General features: G+C 39.3%; 1 protein-coding gene across 11 annotated transcripts in view; it reads right to left on the bottom strand.

The window, feature by feature from the left end:
• Positions 1 to 21,176, bottom strand: part of Vps13 (vacuolar protein sorting 13C) — a 1,483,510-nt gene that overhangs the window by 492,688 nt on the left and 969,646 nt on the right. For all 11 annotated transcript variants that reach the window (XM_076210284.1, XM_076210280.1, XM_076210283.1 and 8 more), the window contains 2 exons: positions 6,800 to 6,979; positions 5,324 to 5,485 (listed from right to left, as the gene is read on the bottom strand). In XM_076210284.1, the coding sequence (XP_076066399.1) occupies positions 5,324 to 5,485; positions 6,800 to 6,979 (342 nt within the window). The remainder of the gene's footprint in view (positions 1 to 5,323; positions 5,486 to 6,799; positions 6,980 to 21,176) is intronic.

Consider the following 21,176-nt stretch of genomic DNA (forward strand, 5'->3'; position numbering starts at 1 on the left):
ATAGTTCCAATATATAAAGGGGGTTAAAAGGAAGACCCTATTAACTATAGACCAGTCTCTCTTACAAGTACGATAACTAAAATTTGTGAAAGAATTATCAAAATTAGATGGGTAAGGCATTTGGAAAAAAACAACAACATACTATATCCAAGGCAACTTGGATTTAGACAAGGATGATCATGCGTTACAAACTTAATGTGTTTCTATTCAAGGTTAATAGATGTAATACAAGAAAGAGATGGATGGGCTGATTGTGCATTTCTAGACCTGAAAAAAGCTTTTCATAAGGTGCCATATAAGAAATTGATTAAGAAATTAGAAACTGTAGGAGGAATACAGGACAAACTGCTGAAGTGGATGGAAGACTTTTTGCATGGAAGAAAAATGAGAGTGGTGATAAGAGACAAACACTCTAATTGGGATGAAGTGATAAGTGGTGTTCCACAAGGAACAGTTCTGGCCCCAATAATGTTTGCTATATATATTAATGATATGGATAAAGGAATTGAAAGTTATATGAGCTTCCTTGTGGATGATGCAAAATTGTTGAAAAAGTGAACACTGAAGAAGATTGTGCGCTACAGTGTGATCTCAATAAAGTATGGGAATGGAGTAGGAAGTGGGAGATGGAATTCAATATCAAGTGTAGTATAATGGAATTTGGATGAAGCAAAAAAAGAATAGTGGGATCATATAAATTGGGAGAAGGAATAAAAAAAAAGTAGAAAATGAGAAGGACCTAGAGGTCATTATCATGAATAATATATCCCCTGAGAAACATATAAACAAGATTTTTGGAGAAACTTATAATTTAATAAGAACAATCAAAGTGACATTTACATACCTGGATGAAGAAATGGTGAGGAAAATACTAATCACTTTGATAAGACCAAGACTGGAATATGCAGCGAGGACGTGGTCACCAAGTACAAAAAAATGTATAACAAAATTTGAAAGAATACAAAGAGCAATTACAAAATTGGCACCAACACTCTCAGAACTATCATATGAAGAGAGACTAGCAAAGCTTGAGCTACAGAGAAAGGGGACTTGATAACTATTTATAGAATCATGAAAGGCATAGAAACTATTGATAGAGAGGATCTAATAAAATGGGATAGTAGAAATACAAGACGACACAGAAAGAAAATCAAGAAAGACAGTTACAGTATAGAAGAGACCTGAAAAAGAACAGCTTTCCCCACAGAGTAATAGACATTTGGAACAAGTTAGATGAGAAAGTGGTGTGGGCAAAAACAATACATGAATTTAAAAACAATCTAGATAATATGAGATATGAAGACGGGACACCATGAGCACAGTTTCCCTTCCCGTAAAATACAACTAGGTAAATATACACCAAGGGGTTCTTCCCCCTTACAAGGGAGGTAGCGAAATCAAAAGGATGTACTTTGTGCTTGAAAAGTTTAAACTTTTTCCAAATCCATATACCGTATATTTCCGTGTATAAGACGACCTTTGTATAAGACGAGGTACAAAATTAGAGCAAATTTTTATGAATTTATCTCATATCGGTAGTATAAGACGACTGCTAAATTACAAAAGCATCAGTGTATCAAACCTACCGTACAAAAATAATTGTTTTGATTACGTTTATCACCTGTTTTTTCCGCTTTTTCTCTTTTTTCTCATTACTTAACTGTATCCTTATACCAGATAAATTACTTGCTGTATCCTTATAAATTCAAAATAAATGAAATAACAAAGCAAATCATGTATCATGATTTTCTGAGAACACACGTCAACTAACAAAAATTATTTGTTCCTGGTTCGACATAGCTCACTCCACCGCACACAACGGTTGGCATGAAGCAATACTGATATTGCTGTTATTCCAGGTGGCTTAACTTCTGTACTTCAGCCACTTGATGTAAGTTTAAACAAACTGTTTAAAGATAACGTTAGGTATCAATGGAACAAGTGGATGACGAATGGAGAGAAGTCATTTACAAAAGGTGGAGCTATGCATAGTGCATCACTTGATGTTCTCTGCGAGTTTATTATTAAAGCTTGGGAAAGTGTTAAGGTCAAAAGTATCGTAAAATCTTTTAAAAAATGTGGAATCTCTAATGCCATGGATGGCACTGAAGATGATTTATTATATGAAAGTGATGACGAAGCCGAAGTCGACTCACCGGAACCGGACTGGGATCCCTACGATGATGGCATATTTGAGGAATCTTGTGATATGTTCGAACAACTTTTCGAAACAGAGAGTGATGATTGTGACGAGTTTGAAGGGTTTTATATAAATAGATAAAGAAATAAAGTTTTATAATGTAATGTAATGTAATTTTATTGAAAATAAAGGTTTCAGAAATACGTTTGATGTGTAATGTTGATGTTGATTTGAAATTAAGTTTTATAATTTTATCATTTTTAAATTTTCTGTTTTAAATGCAACTACTGTAATATATTTTTTCATTGATGAATAAACGTTTTATGTACTGTAATCCAAAATTTTTATTTTCAGTCTTAAAAATTACTGAAAAGTTAGCGAAAGAAAAAGGTTGCTATGAACGCAACCAGTGCTCGATGTTTACATTTTTTTCAGCTGTGTTAAATGTGTTTACATAGAGTAGTTAAAAGTACCGTAATTTCATTAATATAGAATTATTCCTCGAATTTATTAACAATTGCCATTTACTATAAAGATATGCCAATAATATATAAGGTAAATATGGTTTAATTACCTTTATTACCAGTTCTTATCATAATGTGAATCATTTCCTGTGTATCGGTGGTTATCGGCAGGCTAGCCTACCAAGTCATCTCACATAGAATTCAAGGTCTGATTTTTATAATGGTAGTATAAGACGACCCCCAATTTTAAGGGGTGAATTTTTGGCTTTTAGGGTCATCTTATACGTGGAAATATACGGTAGGCCCCAAAAAAATCCTTACCTTTCTCTAAAGCTTTCTCACATCTATCTTACCACAAAAATCTGATCTACACAAACTCTACCTTTCTTAAACCCACACTGTTCCTCACCAATTACTCCCTCTGTTCCTCTCCTAATCCTCTCAAAGCCCTCCCATAAGTCTTCCCAACTACACTCAACAAATTGATCACTTTGAAACTACCACACCCACACCTGTCCCCTTTTCCCCTGTAAATTGAAACTATACAGGCACTCATCCAGTCCTCTAGCACTCTACTCTCTTTCAGACAAATATTAAACAACCTCACCCACCAGTCCTCCACCACTGTGCCCCCCTTACTTTAAACACTCTGCAAGACATCCATGTAACCCAGGTGCTTCACCTGCTCTCATAATTTTGATAAATGCTTTCACCTCATCTTTCCTTATTTCTCCTTTTTCCTCATTCATCACTGGCATTTTCTTAGCGCTTCCCACTGCAACTACTTTTCCCTATTCGTGCTGCATCAAATTATTTTTACACACATACTCTCACCTCCCATCCCCCACCCACTCCCCTTCATGCATCACAGTATCCTCCAGACACAACCATTCTCCATTCACCCTATCTTCTGTCTTCTCCCATCCTTCCTCAACAGACATTCCCCTTTTTCCCAATGCCCATTTTACCCCGTCTATCCATCTCATCCTTGGTCGCCTCCTCATGTTCACTCCTTCCAACTCTGCCTTCCACACCTCTTGTACTAATCCTTCTTCACTCATTCTTTCCATGTGTCTGAATGTGACTGTCTGTCACACTGTTGCCACCACTATGTCCCATCTTTCTTTCATGTTTTTTTTTTATTTCATTTAGTATGTCTCTTACTTTCTACTTTCACTACTGTCTCTATTACGTATGATTGTCATTCACAATTTTAGTCAGCAGGCCCCATGCCTCCAAAGATATAACTTATTCAAATCATAGACTTTGAATTTGTATATTGCACAGGTTTCTACTTTTCACTATATTTTCAGTATAGGAATACTGAAATGTTGAGTCCTCCAGCACTCTACCCTTTCTCAAACAAACATTAAATAACCTCACCAGCCAGTCCACTATCACTGTACCTCCTTTTTTCAAACATTCTGCATGGTATCCATCCTGACCAGGTGCCTTTCATGCTCTCATCATCTGCCTTCACTTCATCCTTATTTCTCCTCCATTTTCCTCACTCATCACTCTCATTTTCTTAGCACTTCCCACTGCAACTATCTTTCCCTCCCTATCCTCCATCACATTTGGCAACTCCCTAAAATACTCTGCCCATCTTCCTCTCACTGCCTTCTCTTCCATTATCATCTTTCCATCTGCATCTTTTACCTTTTCTTCTCTACCTGATTCTCCTCCTCCTCTCTTAATTTCTTTCCAAAACATCTTTTTATTACTTTCAAAATTTTCTCTCATACTCTTACCCTATTTCACATCTGCTCTCCTCTTTGCCTCCTTTATCTTGTGCTTTACTTCTCTTTTATTTGTACCTCTCATATGACTCCCTCGTCCTATTTTGTAACCAATCTATGAAAGCTCTCTTTTTCTCTTCTACAACCTTCTTTGTTTCCTCATCCCACCACTCACTACCCTTCCATTTTCTCGCCTCTTACGATCCAAGTGGAAATACTTGGTGGCAGCATTCTTTTCCCCCACCACAGGGTAGGCAAAACAAGGAAATGAATATTCAGAGAAATGGTACAAGACAGCAACAAGGGGTTGGGGGACATAACAGAGGGACAATGGAAGTATAATAAAAGTGTCACCATTTCTCTGTGAACAGAGTCCATATCTATCACAGACAAAATTATGTGTGACTCTAGTCCATAGGGCGCCCCATATAGACCCTAAAGTATCAACTGCATGCTACTTTGCCACAACAACATGCAGCCAATACCCCAGACTGTGTATAGATAATATTGTTATACAAGGAAGAGAGGGGTGGGGGATGTGAGGGTGTGTGAATGACATTTTGACAAAGCCTGAAGGGATTTCAACCTGTCTTCTTTTGTTCTGCATGAAGAGGTGGAGAGGGGGAGTCATCAATTATGTGAAGTGGCCTTTTGTGTATGTACTGTGTCTTGCTACATTACTTCTGACCAGGGCAGTGGGCAAGATACAGGGATGACTCATCATTAATGAAGAGCCAAGATGAGAGGGGGGAAGGGGTGGTGGATGGGAGTGGAATGGATGGGAGTAGGTATGTGCCTTTGACTTAACTACCTCCCTTATAAAGGGGAAAGAGCTCTTAGAATTTAGAGAGATTTACTTACTTCCCTTACTTTCTAACTCGCTTTGACCACTACTTTTCTATTTCCTACTACTATATGACCCCAATAAAATGGAGAAAGGGGGATGGAGTCTTTCCAGGGACCCTACTTCTTTCACTTACCTGCAATGTGATGGTGCGCTCCTGTGCAGTTTGGTACTGTGATACTAGTGAAGCCACACGCTGGTGAGTTGGTACAACAACTTTCATTTCAGTCAAGTCTGCCTCTGCTCCTGACTCCACAACAATCTCTTCTACCTCTTCAGGGCCATTTCTGGATGTAATCTGATTATGTGAAAGAAACAATAATAAAGGTTACTGAAATATACAAAATTATATTTCTTAAAAGTATTTTCCTTCTTAAATTAAAAGGGGCAAAATATATATACCAAAATGCTTCTTTTCCCTTATAAGGGAGGTAGCCATACAAGGTATATACCCACTTTTCACCCATCCCATACCCATTTGTTTCATTTTCATTTTAGCTTCTTGTGAATAAAGAGTTCCCTGTCCCCCCACCCACTGCCTGGGTCAGAAGGAATGCAACAAGACACAGGACCTCAAAGGCAGGGCCCAAGAGTTGAAGCTGGTTTACCTCCATTTCATATACATGACAACCCTCCCTCTTCATCTCCTCACAAGTAAATGGAAAAGATGAGGAGAAATCAAAGAGGCAAATAGTATAATTAAATCTTGGAATTAGTTTTAATTTTAAAAGTGACAAGCTATTTATAATACAATTTCCACCTGTCCTCAACTCAAAACTTTGTCACTCTATCAATGGTATGTCTTAATCACTTCCAAAATAGATGGCACAATCTATTTTCATTCTACTGGAGCAAGGCTTTTTCAATTTCTCATGACCCTCTCAATAGTAATTAGCCCCTTCCCTATTAGGTGGCACTTATTTCTTTTCTTCTGACTGATGTCAGGTTGTTCTGTTCTGTTTCATGACCCCTTCAGTTCTGAAGGCATTAATTTCTCCATAGGCCCTCAGAGGGGCAGGAGGGCATTTCCTTGTCAACATCAACAGTATTATGAGGTAAAAAATATAGGTAATAACTTCTGTTCAAAAATTTCTCAGCCACCTCATTGAAATATGAACAAATTCTGAGAATACACCAAAAGCCTTTAAAGATTTAAAAAATCTCTTATAGATTAATATTTATAACAGCAAATATCGTGGAAGAAAATTAAGTATGATGACAAACATGAATTTAAGCTTCAGGGACTATTTTTAAAACTTGTTAAAGAGCCCTAAGGAGCTGACACTTAGTCTACAGGCTAAGCCCAAGATATCTCCCTGTCAACTTCAGCTGAATTTCTCACACTTTACACACATGAGGAGCTAACAACAGTGGCTGCCCCCTTCCCCCAACCACTTTCAGCTGGTGACACTGACATAGTCCAACATTTACACAACAAAGACAACAATCCTTTTTTTTTCCAGGGAGATCTGTGGGAGGGCCCATGGACTATTGTCAGTTACTGTAAGGCTGAGGGTTTTCCACTAAGTGAAACTCAATGCAACAATTAACTAATCAAAGTTAAGCCTCACCTGATATTTTGTTCATTTAAAAGAATAATTATGAATCTCACCTGAAAACCAGACCTCTTTAGAGCTAGTGTGATATCTGTCCCAGTGAGATTCTTGATGCAATATGGAGCTCTCTTTGAGTGCCCTGCTTTTAGCTTCCGTAAGTAAGCCTCTGCAAAGGCTTCAGATAAAGCACTCTGTACTTCCATAAAGGTCTTAGTCACTGTTACTTCCAAAGGATCCTGTACAATGGAATATTTGCATAAGTGCTATTGCATAAGTACACATTTCTTAATTCAAATTCTATGTGATATACAAAAATTCCTTCCTCATAAGGTACACATGTACCTTATGAAAAAAAGTACCTTAAAGCACTAAACATTTAATGATGTATACAAGTAAATACATCATCAATCTATGTATCTATATACCAAAATGCTTCTTCCCCTTATAAGGAAGGTAGCCAATGAAGACATAACCCACTGGTCACCTATCCCACACTCATTTGTTTCCCTTTTAAAAAAATCTTAGCTCCTTATGGCTATCCCAGCCCTCTGCCCACGCTTTAGGTCAGAAGCAGTGGCAGCTCTTGTATTGGCACAGGAAAACTCCAGCACTCCACATTTTCACCTAATATTATCAATAACATTAATTATAACAAGTCTTTTTTTCTTTCTTTTATACTTGTACATATCTTTATGCATATTATCAGAAGCTATCCCCTTGTCTATGGAAAATATGACAAATCATTGTATGGAACTGTGCACTTCACAGTTCCAGCAACAGTTTTTGGTTGTATTTACCTAATTGTAGTATACAGGAAAATGAGCAACACTTGTTCCCATCTCATATTCTCTAATTTTCTATAATACCTAGCCTCAAATTCATGTACAGTTCCAACTTAATCTATATCCTTGATATCCAATTATCATATTCAGATTTAAACTCATGTATTGTTTGAGCTTTGGCTATATAAATACATAAGCTATTCCAGGTATTTATGCATCTATATGGAAAACTGTATTTCTTCATATACTTTAGACATGTGGGCATTCTTAATTTGCTCCCAAGACCTCTTAAATCCCTCTCATCTTAAATCAGGATATATCTTCTGTCAATGCAATCTATCCCCTTTAGTGACCTGAATACTGTAATCATATCACCTGTTTCTCTTAGATCTTTCAAAGTTGGCAGAACCAGTGCTATTAGTCTTTCCTCATATGGTTTTCCTGCCAGGCTGAGGACCAGTTTGACTGCTGTGGTCTATATTCTTTCAATCTTGCTTATATCCTTCAATCTGTTTAGGGACCATACTTTCTCGCCTTTCTCACCAGATGCCAGGTAGTTGATTTCAACTGTGTCATTGGCCTTGTCATTAGATGCCTCTACTCACCTTGATCCTTGTAAATTTCTTGTTTGTTTACTTCTTCCAACATTAAATTTCTTCCTTCCAAGTTCTTTTTCACACAGTCCATCCACCTTTTCCTGGGTCTTCCAACCAGCCTCCTTCCTCTAGGCTGCCATTCCAAATACTTCCTTGGATATCTACTTTCCTCCATTCTCTTCATATGAACAAACCATCTCAAGTTGTTTCTTTCTATGATTCCAACAATCAGCTCAAATTTTAGGTGTTCTTTTATTTTCTTGTTTTCCTGTCTTTCCTGGTGATCCCCATAATTATTTTCAATACCCTCATTTCTGTAGCTCCAATCTTCGACTCTATCTTCCTTGTCACACTTCAAGTTTCTAACCCACATAGTAAAATTGGTCTTAGTATGGTCATATACATCATCATTTTACATTTCAGTGGCACATTCCTATCTTTATGCAGAGGGTACAGCAGGTTCACATTTCCATTAAACATTTGAATTTACCTAGTAATCTCACTCTCCTGGATGTTATCCTGTGTAAACAAAACTCCTAAATAATAAATTATTCACCCATTTTAGCTGATTTTCATTTATAATGATATTACATTTTTCTCTATTTCTCCCTACATACATCACTTCAATTTTCTTCACATTTATCTTCAATCCTTTCCTTTTTGTTTCTTCTTGCCGTCTATTTATAGCATCCTGTATCTGAATTTGATTTTCCATTATTATTGCCACATCATTCACATATGCCATCATTATTTTGCTATACTCATTTGTACAAATTTCTCTCATGCACTTATCCATATTATAAACAGTAATGGGGACAAAATTCCTTTTTCCTCACTCCTGTCTTCACCTCAAACCACCTACTTTCAATTTCTCTGTTTTTCACCCTGCTCTTGCTATTTCCATACAAACTTTTCATCACTTTTATTGACTGTGGTGATACAGTGTAATACTGATCTCCTATTACTTCCCATAATTTCCTTCTATTTTGTCAAAAGCCTTTCTAAATCTATGAATGCCAAGTATGCATTTTTATTCCACTCCCATCATTTTTCTAAGATGATCTTCAATATAAACACTAATTCTGTAATTAAATCCCTCGTCCTGGTTTAAATCCATGTTGGCAGTTTCCTAGATTCTCTTCAGTGATGTTTCTCAGTCTTCTTTCCAATATTCTTTTGAATAATTTACCCATATGTGATAAAAGTGAAATCCCTCTTTAATTTCTGCATTTTAGTTTATCCCCTTTCTTGAAAATAGGACAGACTATAGCAGTTTCCCAGTCCTCCAGAACTTTTTCAGATCTCCATGATTTATTATAGAACTTTTTTAACCATTCTACTAACTCTGGTCCCCCTGACTTGAAAATTTCGATTGGTATCTCATCATCTCCTGATGCCTTTCCCTTTTTCATTTCTTCATAGCTCCTAATATTTCCCTGTGCTTATTTCATCCATGTTGATTTCCTGCTGTTGACCTTCATCCACTTCTTCATACTCAAACTCTCCTTCTACATTAAAAGTTCTTCAAAATATTCTGACCACTTTTCAGCAATGTGTTCTGGTTCCAGTATGATGTTACCATCTTTATTCTTCACTGCGTATGTTATGTCCTCATTACTTCTTCTATAATTTTTTACCATGCTATACAACAGTTTCTTTGTTCCTTTACTGTCCTCCACTGAATACTTTCTGATGTTAATCCACACATCTTCTTTTACTTTTCATTTCATCCTCTCACAAGCTTTAATTTCTTCCACATACATTTCTCCATCTCCTGGTTGTCTCATTTTCATCCATTTCCTGAATGCTTTAATTTTTTTATTCAGTGCTTCATTAACCTGAGGATTCCACCATGCTGTACACTTCTTTTTTGTTCCATACTTTACTTCCTCCTACTTCTTCTGTGGCTTCAAGAACACTTTCTTTTAGGTATTTCCAGTCCTCATCAACATGTTGTTCATCATCTTCCTCCATTGGTGCCTTCTCTGTTATTTTCTTTCTTAAATTTTCTTTAGCCTCATATGATTTTAAATTTCCTACCTTCAGTTTTCTCATCTTCTATTTTGTCCTTCTTTTTTATTTCTGTGTATCAATGCTTGGTCTCATTCCATCTATACCACATTCATTTTTGACTCAACCTGTGCCGATAATACTTATTCATTATCAAAAGCATATTACTTGCACAGAAATCTATCACTCTCATATCCTCTGCATTCCTGTTTCCAACACTAAATGCCACCAAAACATTCTCTATACCTTCTCTCTCTACTCCTACATGCCCATTCCAATCTCCTACAATGATGAAATTATTCCTGTACTTCACAGTATCATACATTTCCTGTAGCTTGGTGTAAAACTCTTCCTTCTCTTCTATGGTTCTTCCTTGCTGAGGGGCATATACCATGATGAAACTAATTCCTTCTGGTTCCATGTCTAATGACACATTTATTATTCTTTAATTTTTGTAAATTATGTGATTTACTCTCTCCCCCCAAAGATGGATTCAACACAAAGCCAACTACATGTCTTCCATCTTCGTTTCCTTTAAAGATGTATCTATAGTCTTTGTGAATTCTCCTCCGACCTTAATTTTTTGTTCTCATTTCACGCACTCCTAATACGTCTAAATTTCTCTACTTTATCATGAATACTATCTCCTCCTCCTTGTCCTTCTTGGTTGATTAGTTAATGGTTGCAACTCTTAAGTTTTTGTTCCATAATCCTGTCTCAAATGGTTGCCGGTTCATCATCGTGTTTGTCCAATTCCGAGGCTCAATTTGAGTTTCTTGAGTGATAATTCATACACCAGTGGCCCGCTGAGCCTTTCCTGGCATATTCCAGTCTTGGATGGATCAGGGTTTCAATGAGTTTTTTCATCATCTCTTCATCCACATAGTGAAACACCATTTTGATCTTCTGTAGTAGTGCATACGTCTCTCCCACAATCCTACTGATATGTCTGTCAGGTGACAGGTTTTCTTTTATTAACGCTCCCAAATCTTTCTCCTTTGTTGCTTTTGTAATGGGGTCATTTCCCAAGGATTAGTTTAAGGATGGTCTTTTGCCACTATTGCCCATTTCCTGTACTTTGCATTTTTTGGTATTGAACTTCATTTCCCATTCTTGGCTCCATGCAAAAATAGTGTTTAGATCTTTTTGTAATAGTCTACTCTCCTCTTTTTTCACTCTTCTCATTATTTTGGTGTTATCTGCAAACATGTTTGCATTAGTTGTTGTTCCTTCCATCATACCATTGACATAGACAAGAAACATTATTGGTGCAAGCAGTGAACCTTGTGGAACTCTGCTCATTATTGCTTTCCATCTTGACATTCATTACTACTGTCCCGATATATCTTTCCTTCAAAAAATATTTTATCCATTCTAATAGTTTGCTTCTCAGTCCTGCAATGAGCTCCAATTTTCACACAAGTCAAATGTGATGTACTTTATCAAATGCCTTCTCTAGGTCAAGGTACATATAGTCCACCCACCCCTCTCTTGCAGCACATCAGTCACACTCAAGTAAAAGCTTAAAAGGTTCGACATACATGACCTTCCAGATCTGAAGCCAAAATTTTCAAGATATTTGGTCCACTGATCTTTCACAATCCTTTTACATAATTTCACTATTGTGCTGGTCAGTGATATTGGCCTATAATATAGTGGTGAACTGGCACCACATTTGCCATTTTCCAATCAAGCAGCACAAAACCTTCTTTCAATGAACATGTAATAACACTGTGAATCTTGTCCACTAGTTGTTCCCTACATTCTTAAAGTATCCAATTGAGATCCTGTCAGGTCTTGAAGCCTTTGTGTATACACACATAGGGTCCGAGATAAGAAGTTGCATCTTGTCCTTTACTACTGTCCTCATGCATCTTTCCTTCAAAAAGCTTGTCATCCACTCTAGTAGTTTGCCTCTCAGTTCTCCAATGTGCTCCAATTTCCACATAAGTCAACTGTGAGGTACTTTATCAAATGCCTTCTCTAGGTTGAGGTACACACAGTCCATCCACCCCTCTCTCTCTTGAAGCACATCAATTACTCTCACTTAACCACTTCCATACGGTGACGCCTACGTAGGCGTCATGAGGAGCAAGTGGGTACGCAATGATGCCGAAGTCGGCGTTTTGACTATATTTATTGAAGTCGTACCTACGTAACCTCCATTCTCTCTAAACTGGCTTCATCATATTTTCTATGGTTATCAAAATTCACGGGTGAAAGAGAACGAACGATTGAGCACTGACTTTATTTTTTATAATGCAATTATTATGACGCAACATCGCACGTCGGGCAGCTAATGCTGCCAGACGTGCGATGTGCCCCAGAGTGAAGAGGTTAAAAGGTTTGTCACACACACCCTTACAGACCTGATGCCAAACTGTGTGAGAATGTTGATATTTTCATGATATTTGGTCCACTGATCTTTCACATAATTTCACTATTTTGCTGGTCAGTGATACCAGACTATAATTTAGTGGTGTCTCCTTATTTCCACCTTTATGTATTGGCACCATATTTGCTCTTTTCCAATCAAGTGGCACAATGCCTTCTTTCAATTAACATGTAAGTAACAAAACTGAATCTTGTCAACTAGTTATTGCCTACATCCTTTAAGTATCCAGTTTGATAGCCTGTCAGGCCCTGAAGCTCATTCACACATCTGAGAAAAGAAGCTGCACACTAGGTAGAGCACAAAAAAGAAAGGTACCACAGGACTGGAAAAATACAAATATTGTACCAATATATAAAGGAGGAAACAAAGAAAATCTAACCAACTACAGACCGGTCTCCCTTACAAGCACAGTAGCAAAAATATGTGAAAAAGTTATCAAAAGTAGATGGATTAATCATTTGGAAAAAAAAAACTATACTGAATCCAAATTAATTTGGATTTAGACAAGGAAGATCATGTACAACAAACCTGATCTGCTTTTATTCAAGACTAATAGAAATAATACAAAAGGATGGATGGGCAGACTGTGCCTATATAGACCTACAAAAAGCATTTGATAAGGTACCACACAAGAAATAAATAATAATAAAAATATAATCAATAGGTGGCATCAGAGGAAAATTATTGGAATGGATGGAAGACTTCCTGACTGGGAAAAAATGAGGGTAGTAATTAGAGAAAAATACTCAAAATGAGAAGAAATGATAAGTGGTGTCCCGCAAGGTTCTACTGGCCCCAATCATGTTTGCCATATATATAAATCACTTGGATGAAGGAGTAGAGTGTTGTATGAATTTCTTCACAGATGACGCAAAAATACTAAAGAAAGTATAAAAAGAGGATGATTGTGAATCATTACAGTTAGACCTGGACAAAATCTGGAAATGCACTCAATAGTGGGAAGTGAACTTCAGTATCAACAAATGTAGTATAATGGAATTTGGAAAAAGTAAAAACAGAATATCATACATACATATACCAAAGGCTTTTTCCCCCTTACAAGGGAGGTAGCAAAAAAGAAAAAGGCATAAAAACCATTCCCACCAATTCCATCCCTCATACACTCCACTCCCCTCCACCTTCCACCCTTCCTCTTGTCTTGGCACCTCCTGGATGACAGGTCATCCCTGCACCTTGTCCACTGCCCTGGGTCAAAGGCAGTGTCGCAAGACACAGCACATCCACAGCAAGGCCGCTTCATTAAATCAGCGACGCCCCCCTCCCCATCCCCTCATGCAGAAAAGAAGAAGATGGGGAGAAATCCCTACGGGCTGCATCAAATTTTTCTCTCAAATACTACCTCACCCCCCATTCCACCTCATGCATCACATCATCATCCATATACAACCATTCTCCCTTCATCCCTGTCTTCTGTCCTCTCTCTTCCTTCCTCAACAGACATTCACCTCTTCCCCAAAGCCCCTTTCACCCCATCCATCCATATCATCCTAGGTCGCCCCCTCATGTTCACTTCCTCCACATCTGCCTTCCATACCTCTTTTACTAGTCTTTCTTCAATCATTCTGTCCATGTGTCCAAACCATCCCAATAGTCTTTCATCCACCCTATCTCCCAACTCCCTTTCCACCCCTGTTCTCCTCCTCACCTCCTCATTTCTCACTCTATCCAGCCAAGTAACCCCTATCATAATTCTCAGACACCTCATCTCAAACACATTCAAACTCCTTCTCTCTCCCTCTCTTATGTTCTATGTTTCTGCCCCATACAGTGCTGTTGGCACAATCACTCCTTCATGCATAGCTCCCCTTCCCGCAAAATACAACTAGGTACAACTAGGTAAAATACAATCTCCTCTTAGCATCCATTCCCAAATGTCTATTCCTCATTACACTTTTCAATCCACCAAGGCACTTACTCACTTCTCTCAATCTACATTCTACCTCTACCTGCACTCCACCCTTTCATGCCACATTTGCACCCAAGTATCTAAAATTATCCACTTCCTCCAGTTACTCTCCCTTAATGTTCACTTCCAGTCTGCTGCCACTTTCACCCCTTGTACATCTTATCCGTCACCAACTTCCTCAATCCCTCCTCTGATCCTGCTACAGGCGCAGTGTCGTCCGCAAACAACAACTGGCTCACCTCCCACTTTTCTCCATTTTCTTTAAACATTTCCAATCCCTGATCCACCACCCCTTGCATTTACCTCTTGCACCACCCCATCCATGTATAAGTTGAACAGCCAGGGCGACATAACACATCCCTGATGAAGTCCCACCTTTACCTTGAACCACTCACTCTCTCCACTTCTAATCCTGACGCATGCTCTACTACTCTTGTAAAAACTCTTGACAGCTATATCTGCAAGACCTCCCATAGTGCCTTCCTGTCTACCCTGTCATAATCCTTTTCCAGATCCATTACCTTTTCCTATAGCTTTCTCACATATCTGTCTTACCACTAAAATCTGATCTACGCAACCTCTACCTGTCCTAAATAAACACTACTCTTCGCCAATCACTCCCTCTGTTCCTCTCCTAATCCTCTCAATCAAGATCCTCCCATAAGCCTTCCCAACTACACTTAACCCCTTCCATACGGTGCCGCACACGTAGGCGTCATGGGGAGTGAGTGTATTTGCGAGGCTGCCATATCGGCGTCTTGATTATATTTATTGTAGTCGCCCCTCCATAATGACATTCTTTCTAATTCTTTTGTAATCGCATTTCCTATGGTTATCAAAATTCACGGGTGAAGAGAGAACGATCGATATAAGCGGTGACTATATTTTATGATGCGAGTGTTATTACGACACGTCGTACGGCTGGCATTGGCTGCTGCCACCGAGATCTAAGTCCATGACGCCTACGTGTGCGGCACCGTATGGAAGGGGTTAACAAGCTAATCCCTCTGAAACTACTACACTCACACTTGTCCCCTTTTCCCTTGTAAAGTGGAACTATACAGGCACTCCTCAGGTTACCCCAGAGTATTTCAGAAAGAAATCTAGGGAAGATAGGAAAGATACCAGTCATGGATATATAGATCTGGCCAGGAATCTAAGGAGTGACCTAGGGAAATGGATGCGAGCAGAAAATGCGGTAAATACTGAGGAAGTCCTAGAGGTAATAGCAATCGAGCAATTTCTTAACCTACTAAGCAATGAAGCCAAGCTGTATGTAATCACGCAGAAATGTGAGACATTAGTAGATGCAAGTCTTGCTGAAAACTTTGCACTAAGAATGAACGAAAATCAATGTAAAAAAGAGATGCACAATTCAAACTCAGAGAGGTGAGAACAGAGGCGCTTTTGCAGTTCCAAATCAGAGATATACAAGACCACAAGTAGGGGATAGCTGGGGAAAACCACTCAAATGTTTCAGATGTGGGAGATATGGACATAAAATTCAGGATTGCTATGCTAGGCTTAGTGAACAGATGTATAGGCAGGACATGGGGGGTAGGCAAACTAGGCAGGGAATAATGTGTGTAGAGGAAAGTGAAATGAGTACAGACCAAGCTAGGAGGTGCTATTTATGTGGAATCTTCAGTCATGGGATGGAAACTTGCCCCAAAGAAAAGGAAAACAAAGGGGAGACACAAGACTGGAGACAAAGACAAGACAGCAGCAAGGCAGAGGAAGAAGGGGTAGTGTACAAGGTGGAAGATAGAAATTGCTGCATAGGTGGAAGCAGGGCAGGTGAGATACACAAAATAGGGACCAGCCCAGAATGGTTACCATATGTGAAAGATGCCAGAATAGGAGTAGAGGAAAGTGGAAGAAAATATGTGGTCAAAGCTCTGTGAGACACAGGGGCATCACGCACTATTGTGAGGCCAGGCGTGATACCAGGTCTAGAAAATAGATGCATAGGTCAGTTCTCCATGGGATTAGCAGGGGGAGTGACAACGTCAGCACCCATAGTTAAAGTGTTACTTGAGATAGATGGTCAGACAGCGAGCGTTGAAGTAGGATTAGCAGAGCTCCCAATAAAAGGGATAGATCCTCCTAGGAAATGATGTAGGTAAGATAGTTCAGGTCAGACTCAAGACAGTGAATGACCCTATACCTAGACAGACACATACACACACAGACGAAGCCGACATGGCCAACCCTGTAGCCTTCATCACCAGAGGCCGGACCAAGAGGGCATGAGAAGAAGAGTGAAGCAACAGTAACCTGGGCCCCCTGTTTGACACAGACCCTGAAAACATGATCCCGAAGGAAGCACAGGACAAGAATGATGAGGAAGAAAAAAAAATAGCAACTGGAAGGGTAGCTAAAGGCCAGGGAGAAGACATCCTAGCAGAGGAGATTGTCCACGAGATGGTCTTGGATAAGAAGGAACTCATCAAACTACAGCAGGAGGATCCTGAGTTGGAGGCAGTACGCCGAGCAGTGGAGGAAGAAGAGCAGGAGAAAAGGAAGTACAGCAAGAGGGAGTTTGTCAAGGAGGCCAGTGTGCTCTTGAGAAAATACAAGGCACCAGAAAAGATAGGTGACATTTTTTCTACAAGTAGTCGTGTCCCAAGTGATGAGAGAGAAAATTGTGAGGCTAGCTCATGAAACTTCGTGTGCCCACCTCAGAATCACCAAAACAAAGCAAACGATATCAGCACACTTTTTCTGGCCTCGAATGTCAGATGTCAAAAGAGTGGTTAGGCAGTGTGTTGTGTGTCAAGTGACTGGGAAACCCAATGACACACCCAAGAAAGTGCCCATGTGCCAAGTTCCTGTCATTGAGGAGCCCTTTTCCAAGGATGTTGTTGATTGCATGGGCCCTCTCCCAAAGACAAAATCTGGGAAAATATTTCTCCTCACCATAATGTGTCAGGATACTCAGTATGCTGAAGCAATATCTCTCTCAAACATTAAGGCCAGGACAATTACCAAGGCCCTAATGTCTTATTTTAGTAAGATGGGTATGCCTCGGGAAGTGCAGAGTGATAGAGGCACTAATTCTTTAAGGGGGTACGCGACACCTGGGGGGGTGAATTTGGTCAAGATATGGCATTTTTCAAAACTGTGTTCAAAATGTTCGTATACCATTTAGAATTAAATCCCGACAAATAATTTTCCAGCCGCGCGCAATTTAAAGGTCTTGGGTGAGGTTTAAAGGGACAGAGTTAAAGGCGCAACCCACACTAGAGAGAGGCGTGCCATTTAGGACCTTCAGGCGCATCGAATAACGTTGAAATTTGATTGAATTTACGCTCGCCTAGTGCTTCAATGGCCAGTACGATGGTGGAGGGGAAGGGAGGAAGGTGGAGGGAGAAGTTTTGCCAACTTTGAGCGAAGCTAAGCCTCAGTTACCGGCTAGCTCTGAAAGGAAAAGTGCGCATGTCTCATGAGCTCTCATTGCAATCTATTACTTTAGCTAGTACATATTACTCTTTAGTACAGTCATCATGGGTAGCAAAAAGAACAAAAGAACATCCACAATGACAAAAAACAGTAGTTAAAGATGGCAAGCAGTCAAAGACGACTAGCCAAGACCTCACCACCTCTCACTCCACCACCACCCTCACCTGCACCTCTGTGACAGTGACAGAGGTAAAGGACAACATTAGACTAAACAATTCAAAGAGGAAGATTAAATCCAAATAAGAAAGCAAGAGGAAAAAGATCAAGGCTATACAGGAAGAAGAGAGAAAAAAGAGAGAAGAAGGGACATCATATGATGCTGGAGGGGGTGCCCTACCAACATGGATTGGTGAGGGGAATCTGATAAGGAAAGAGAAGGTGCCCACTGCTGGAAAATAAACCTCTTTCCAATGATTCAGATACCCTGAACACCCCCAGCAGTGAGGTTTCATATGAAGAAACTGCCAAAGGTGCAAAAAAGCAAATTATATGATGGTGTCGTCTGTGCGTCGTCACTACTGTGATATACTTATACTTTAGTTTTTCAGTATTTAAAGTACTTATAATAAAAATATGTTGTTGATTTTTACTGTACTTACTCATTATATAATAAGAATTAAGCCATGAAAAAATCAGTCAAATTGGTGAAACTATAAGCAAGGTACAGATATATTTATATTTCAAGTTGCCATATCTCCATTCGATATTTTTTTTACTTTTTTTTTAATCATAAAAAATCTAAAATACATCAGATTTAGATGAAACTTACAGGGAATATTACTTTTAGTAACTGTTAGGGCCGATCATTCGAATATTTTGAATAGGATGAAAGAGTTCGGAGTAATAATGGAAACAAGACAAAAAAAAAAAAAATTATTTTTCACGATTTTTGCCGGACATTAAAATTGAAATGCCTGTATGCAAAAGTATAAAGGAAATTGTTCAATTACTCAATGACCGGCCCTAGGTGTGCCTACTGACTAATCATAGCCAAAATATAAAACAAATTGGTCCACGTATTATGCTGTGCACTTTTAAATGTTGCTACTGGTATACGTACATGTGTAAATATGTACATGTGTACATACATCATTCTGTTTCACCTAAAATGTAGGCAACATGGATACCTATTTACCTGAGAAGTTTCAGCTCTTTACTCTAAATAGTTTAGAAAATTACCTCCAGGTGTCGCGTACCCCCTTAAGTGGGATATTCAAAGGAGCCATGGAAGGCTTCAACATAAAACACGTGATCGCATCAGCATATCACCCCCAGAGTCAGGGAAGTCTTGAAAGGTTCCACGGAACCTTGAAACGCATGATTCGAGCCTTTGTGTTAGAATTTGAGAAGGATTGGGATGAAGGCATAGACTTATTACTATATGCCTCTAGGATAACTATACATGAAGGTCTGGGTTTTTCTCCTTTTTATTTGATGTTTGGTAGAACCCCAAGGGAGCCCCTTGCTTCCCTGTATGATCAGCTATTGCCAAAAACCCCAGGGGAAAGTACCATATATGCCAGGTTAGTGGGTAGCAATTTCGAGAAGTTGAAGAAGGTCAGGCAAATTGCAAAAAGAAACCTTGAAATAGCGCAGGGAAATTACAAGGATTATTATGTTAGGAAATCAGTTAAGAGGGAACTAAAAGTTGGAGAATATGTGCTTGTACTGTCCCCTCAGAAGACATCATTGCATCCAAAATATGAGGGACCATTCAAGGTTCTTGAGAGAAAAGGGAGTCATAATTATGTTTTGAGAAATCCGATGAGGAGATCTGGGGTGCAACAAGCACATATCAACCTTCTGAAAGAATTCAAGGGAGTAGTAGAGGAAGGAGCAATTGGCATGGTTGAGACAGAGCGAACTGATAGGAGCCTTGATTCAGATATCGAGGATCTAACCTTCTTTTATGATTTAGGCAGATCAGACATCAGTGAGGCACTGGAGGAATCTTTGTCATCACTGAAAGGAGAGATGTGGGAGGAAGTCAGAGCCAAGCCAATGAAGCAGACACTGTACAGATTGTCGCCCCAGAAGAAGAGAATCATGGAGGAAGTAGGACAACTCATGGACCAAGGGTTAGTGGAACCAAGCACTAGTCCCTGGGCCTCGCCGGCTGTGCTGGTACCAAAACCTGAAGGCGAGTGGAGATTATGCGTTGATTACAGAAAGATCAATGTAGTCACTAAAACAGATCCTTACCCTCTCCTCAGAACTGATGACCTCATTGAGGAGGTTGCTGCTGCAAAGTACCTGTCAAAATTGGATTTGATGAAGGGATATCATCAAATCCCACATGGGCACTTTCAGTATAAAGTGACTTCATTTGGGATGAAAAATAGTGGAGCATCCTTCCAGTGCCTTGTAAATTGGCTAGTTAAGGGATTGTCGGGTGTCAGGGCATATTCGGATGACATAGTAGTGTTCCCTGACACATGGAGTGATCACATGCACAGGTTGAGGAATTTATTTGACAGGCTGGCACAAGTCCATCTCACTGTGAACATGAAGAAAAGTGCCTTTGGAAGGAGTACCATTGACTACCTGGGACACCAAGTTGGCCAAAATTACATCACGCCATTGGAGGCCAGAGTGAAAGACATCATGGATTTCCAGGTCTCGAAGACGAAGAGAGGCATCAAAGGATTTATGGGCATGCTTGGATTCTATCGGAGGTATTGTCCAAACCTTGCAGATGTAGCTGCTCCTTTAACCTGCATGCTCTCTTATAATCGTTTCAGGTGGGATGAGGGCGCTGATGCAGCCATTGAAGAGTGCAAGAAGGTTCTTTCAGATCGTCCTGTCTTGCTAGCCCAAGATTATAGTAAGACCTTTTATCTTTTTTTGTGATGCCAGCCATATAGCTGTAGGTGCCATGCTTGCTCAGGAAAAGAATGGTGTCATGAGACCCATCTCCTTTATGTCTCAAATTCTCAAGGAGTATCAAACACGATAATCCACCATTGAAAGGGAGGCCCTCAGCCTCGCATTACCTCTGAAGAAATTCCATGTGTTCCTAGGTAAGAAAGTAGTTATCCTAAGTGACCATAACCCATTGAAATACATCATAGATGGCAAAACTAAAAATGACAGATTAGCTAGATGGGCATTAGCACTCCAAGGGTATGATCTAAGTATACAACATATTCCAGTAAAGTCAAATGTGGTAGCCGACACCTTGTCACACCCTGACACAAAATGTTCAGGCCTTGTTTCACAGGTCTGAACATTTTTCTCCAGTGAAGGGGGATATGTCATGTT

Source organism: Oratosquilla oratoria, chromosome 27, assembly GCF_046742065.1.
Source record: "Oratosquilla oratoria isolate Oo_2021 chromosome 27, ASM4674206v1, whole genome shotgun sequence".
In the NCBI taxonomy this organism is placed as follows: Eukaryota; Metazoa; Arthropoda; class Malacostraca; order Stomatopoda; family Squillidae; genus Oratosquilla; species Oratosquilla oratoria.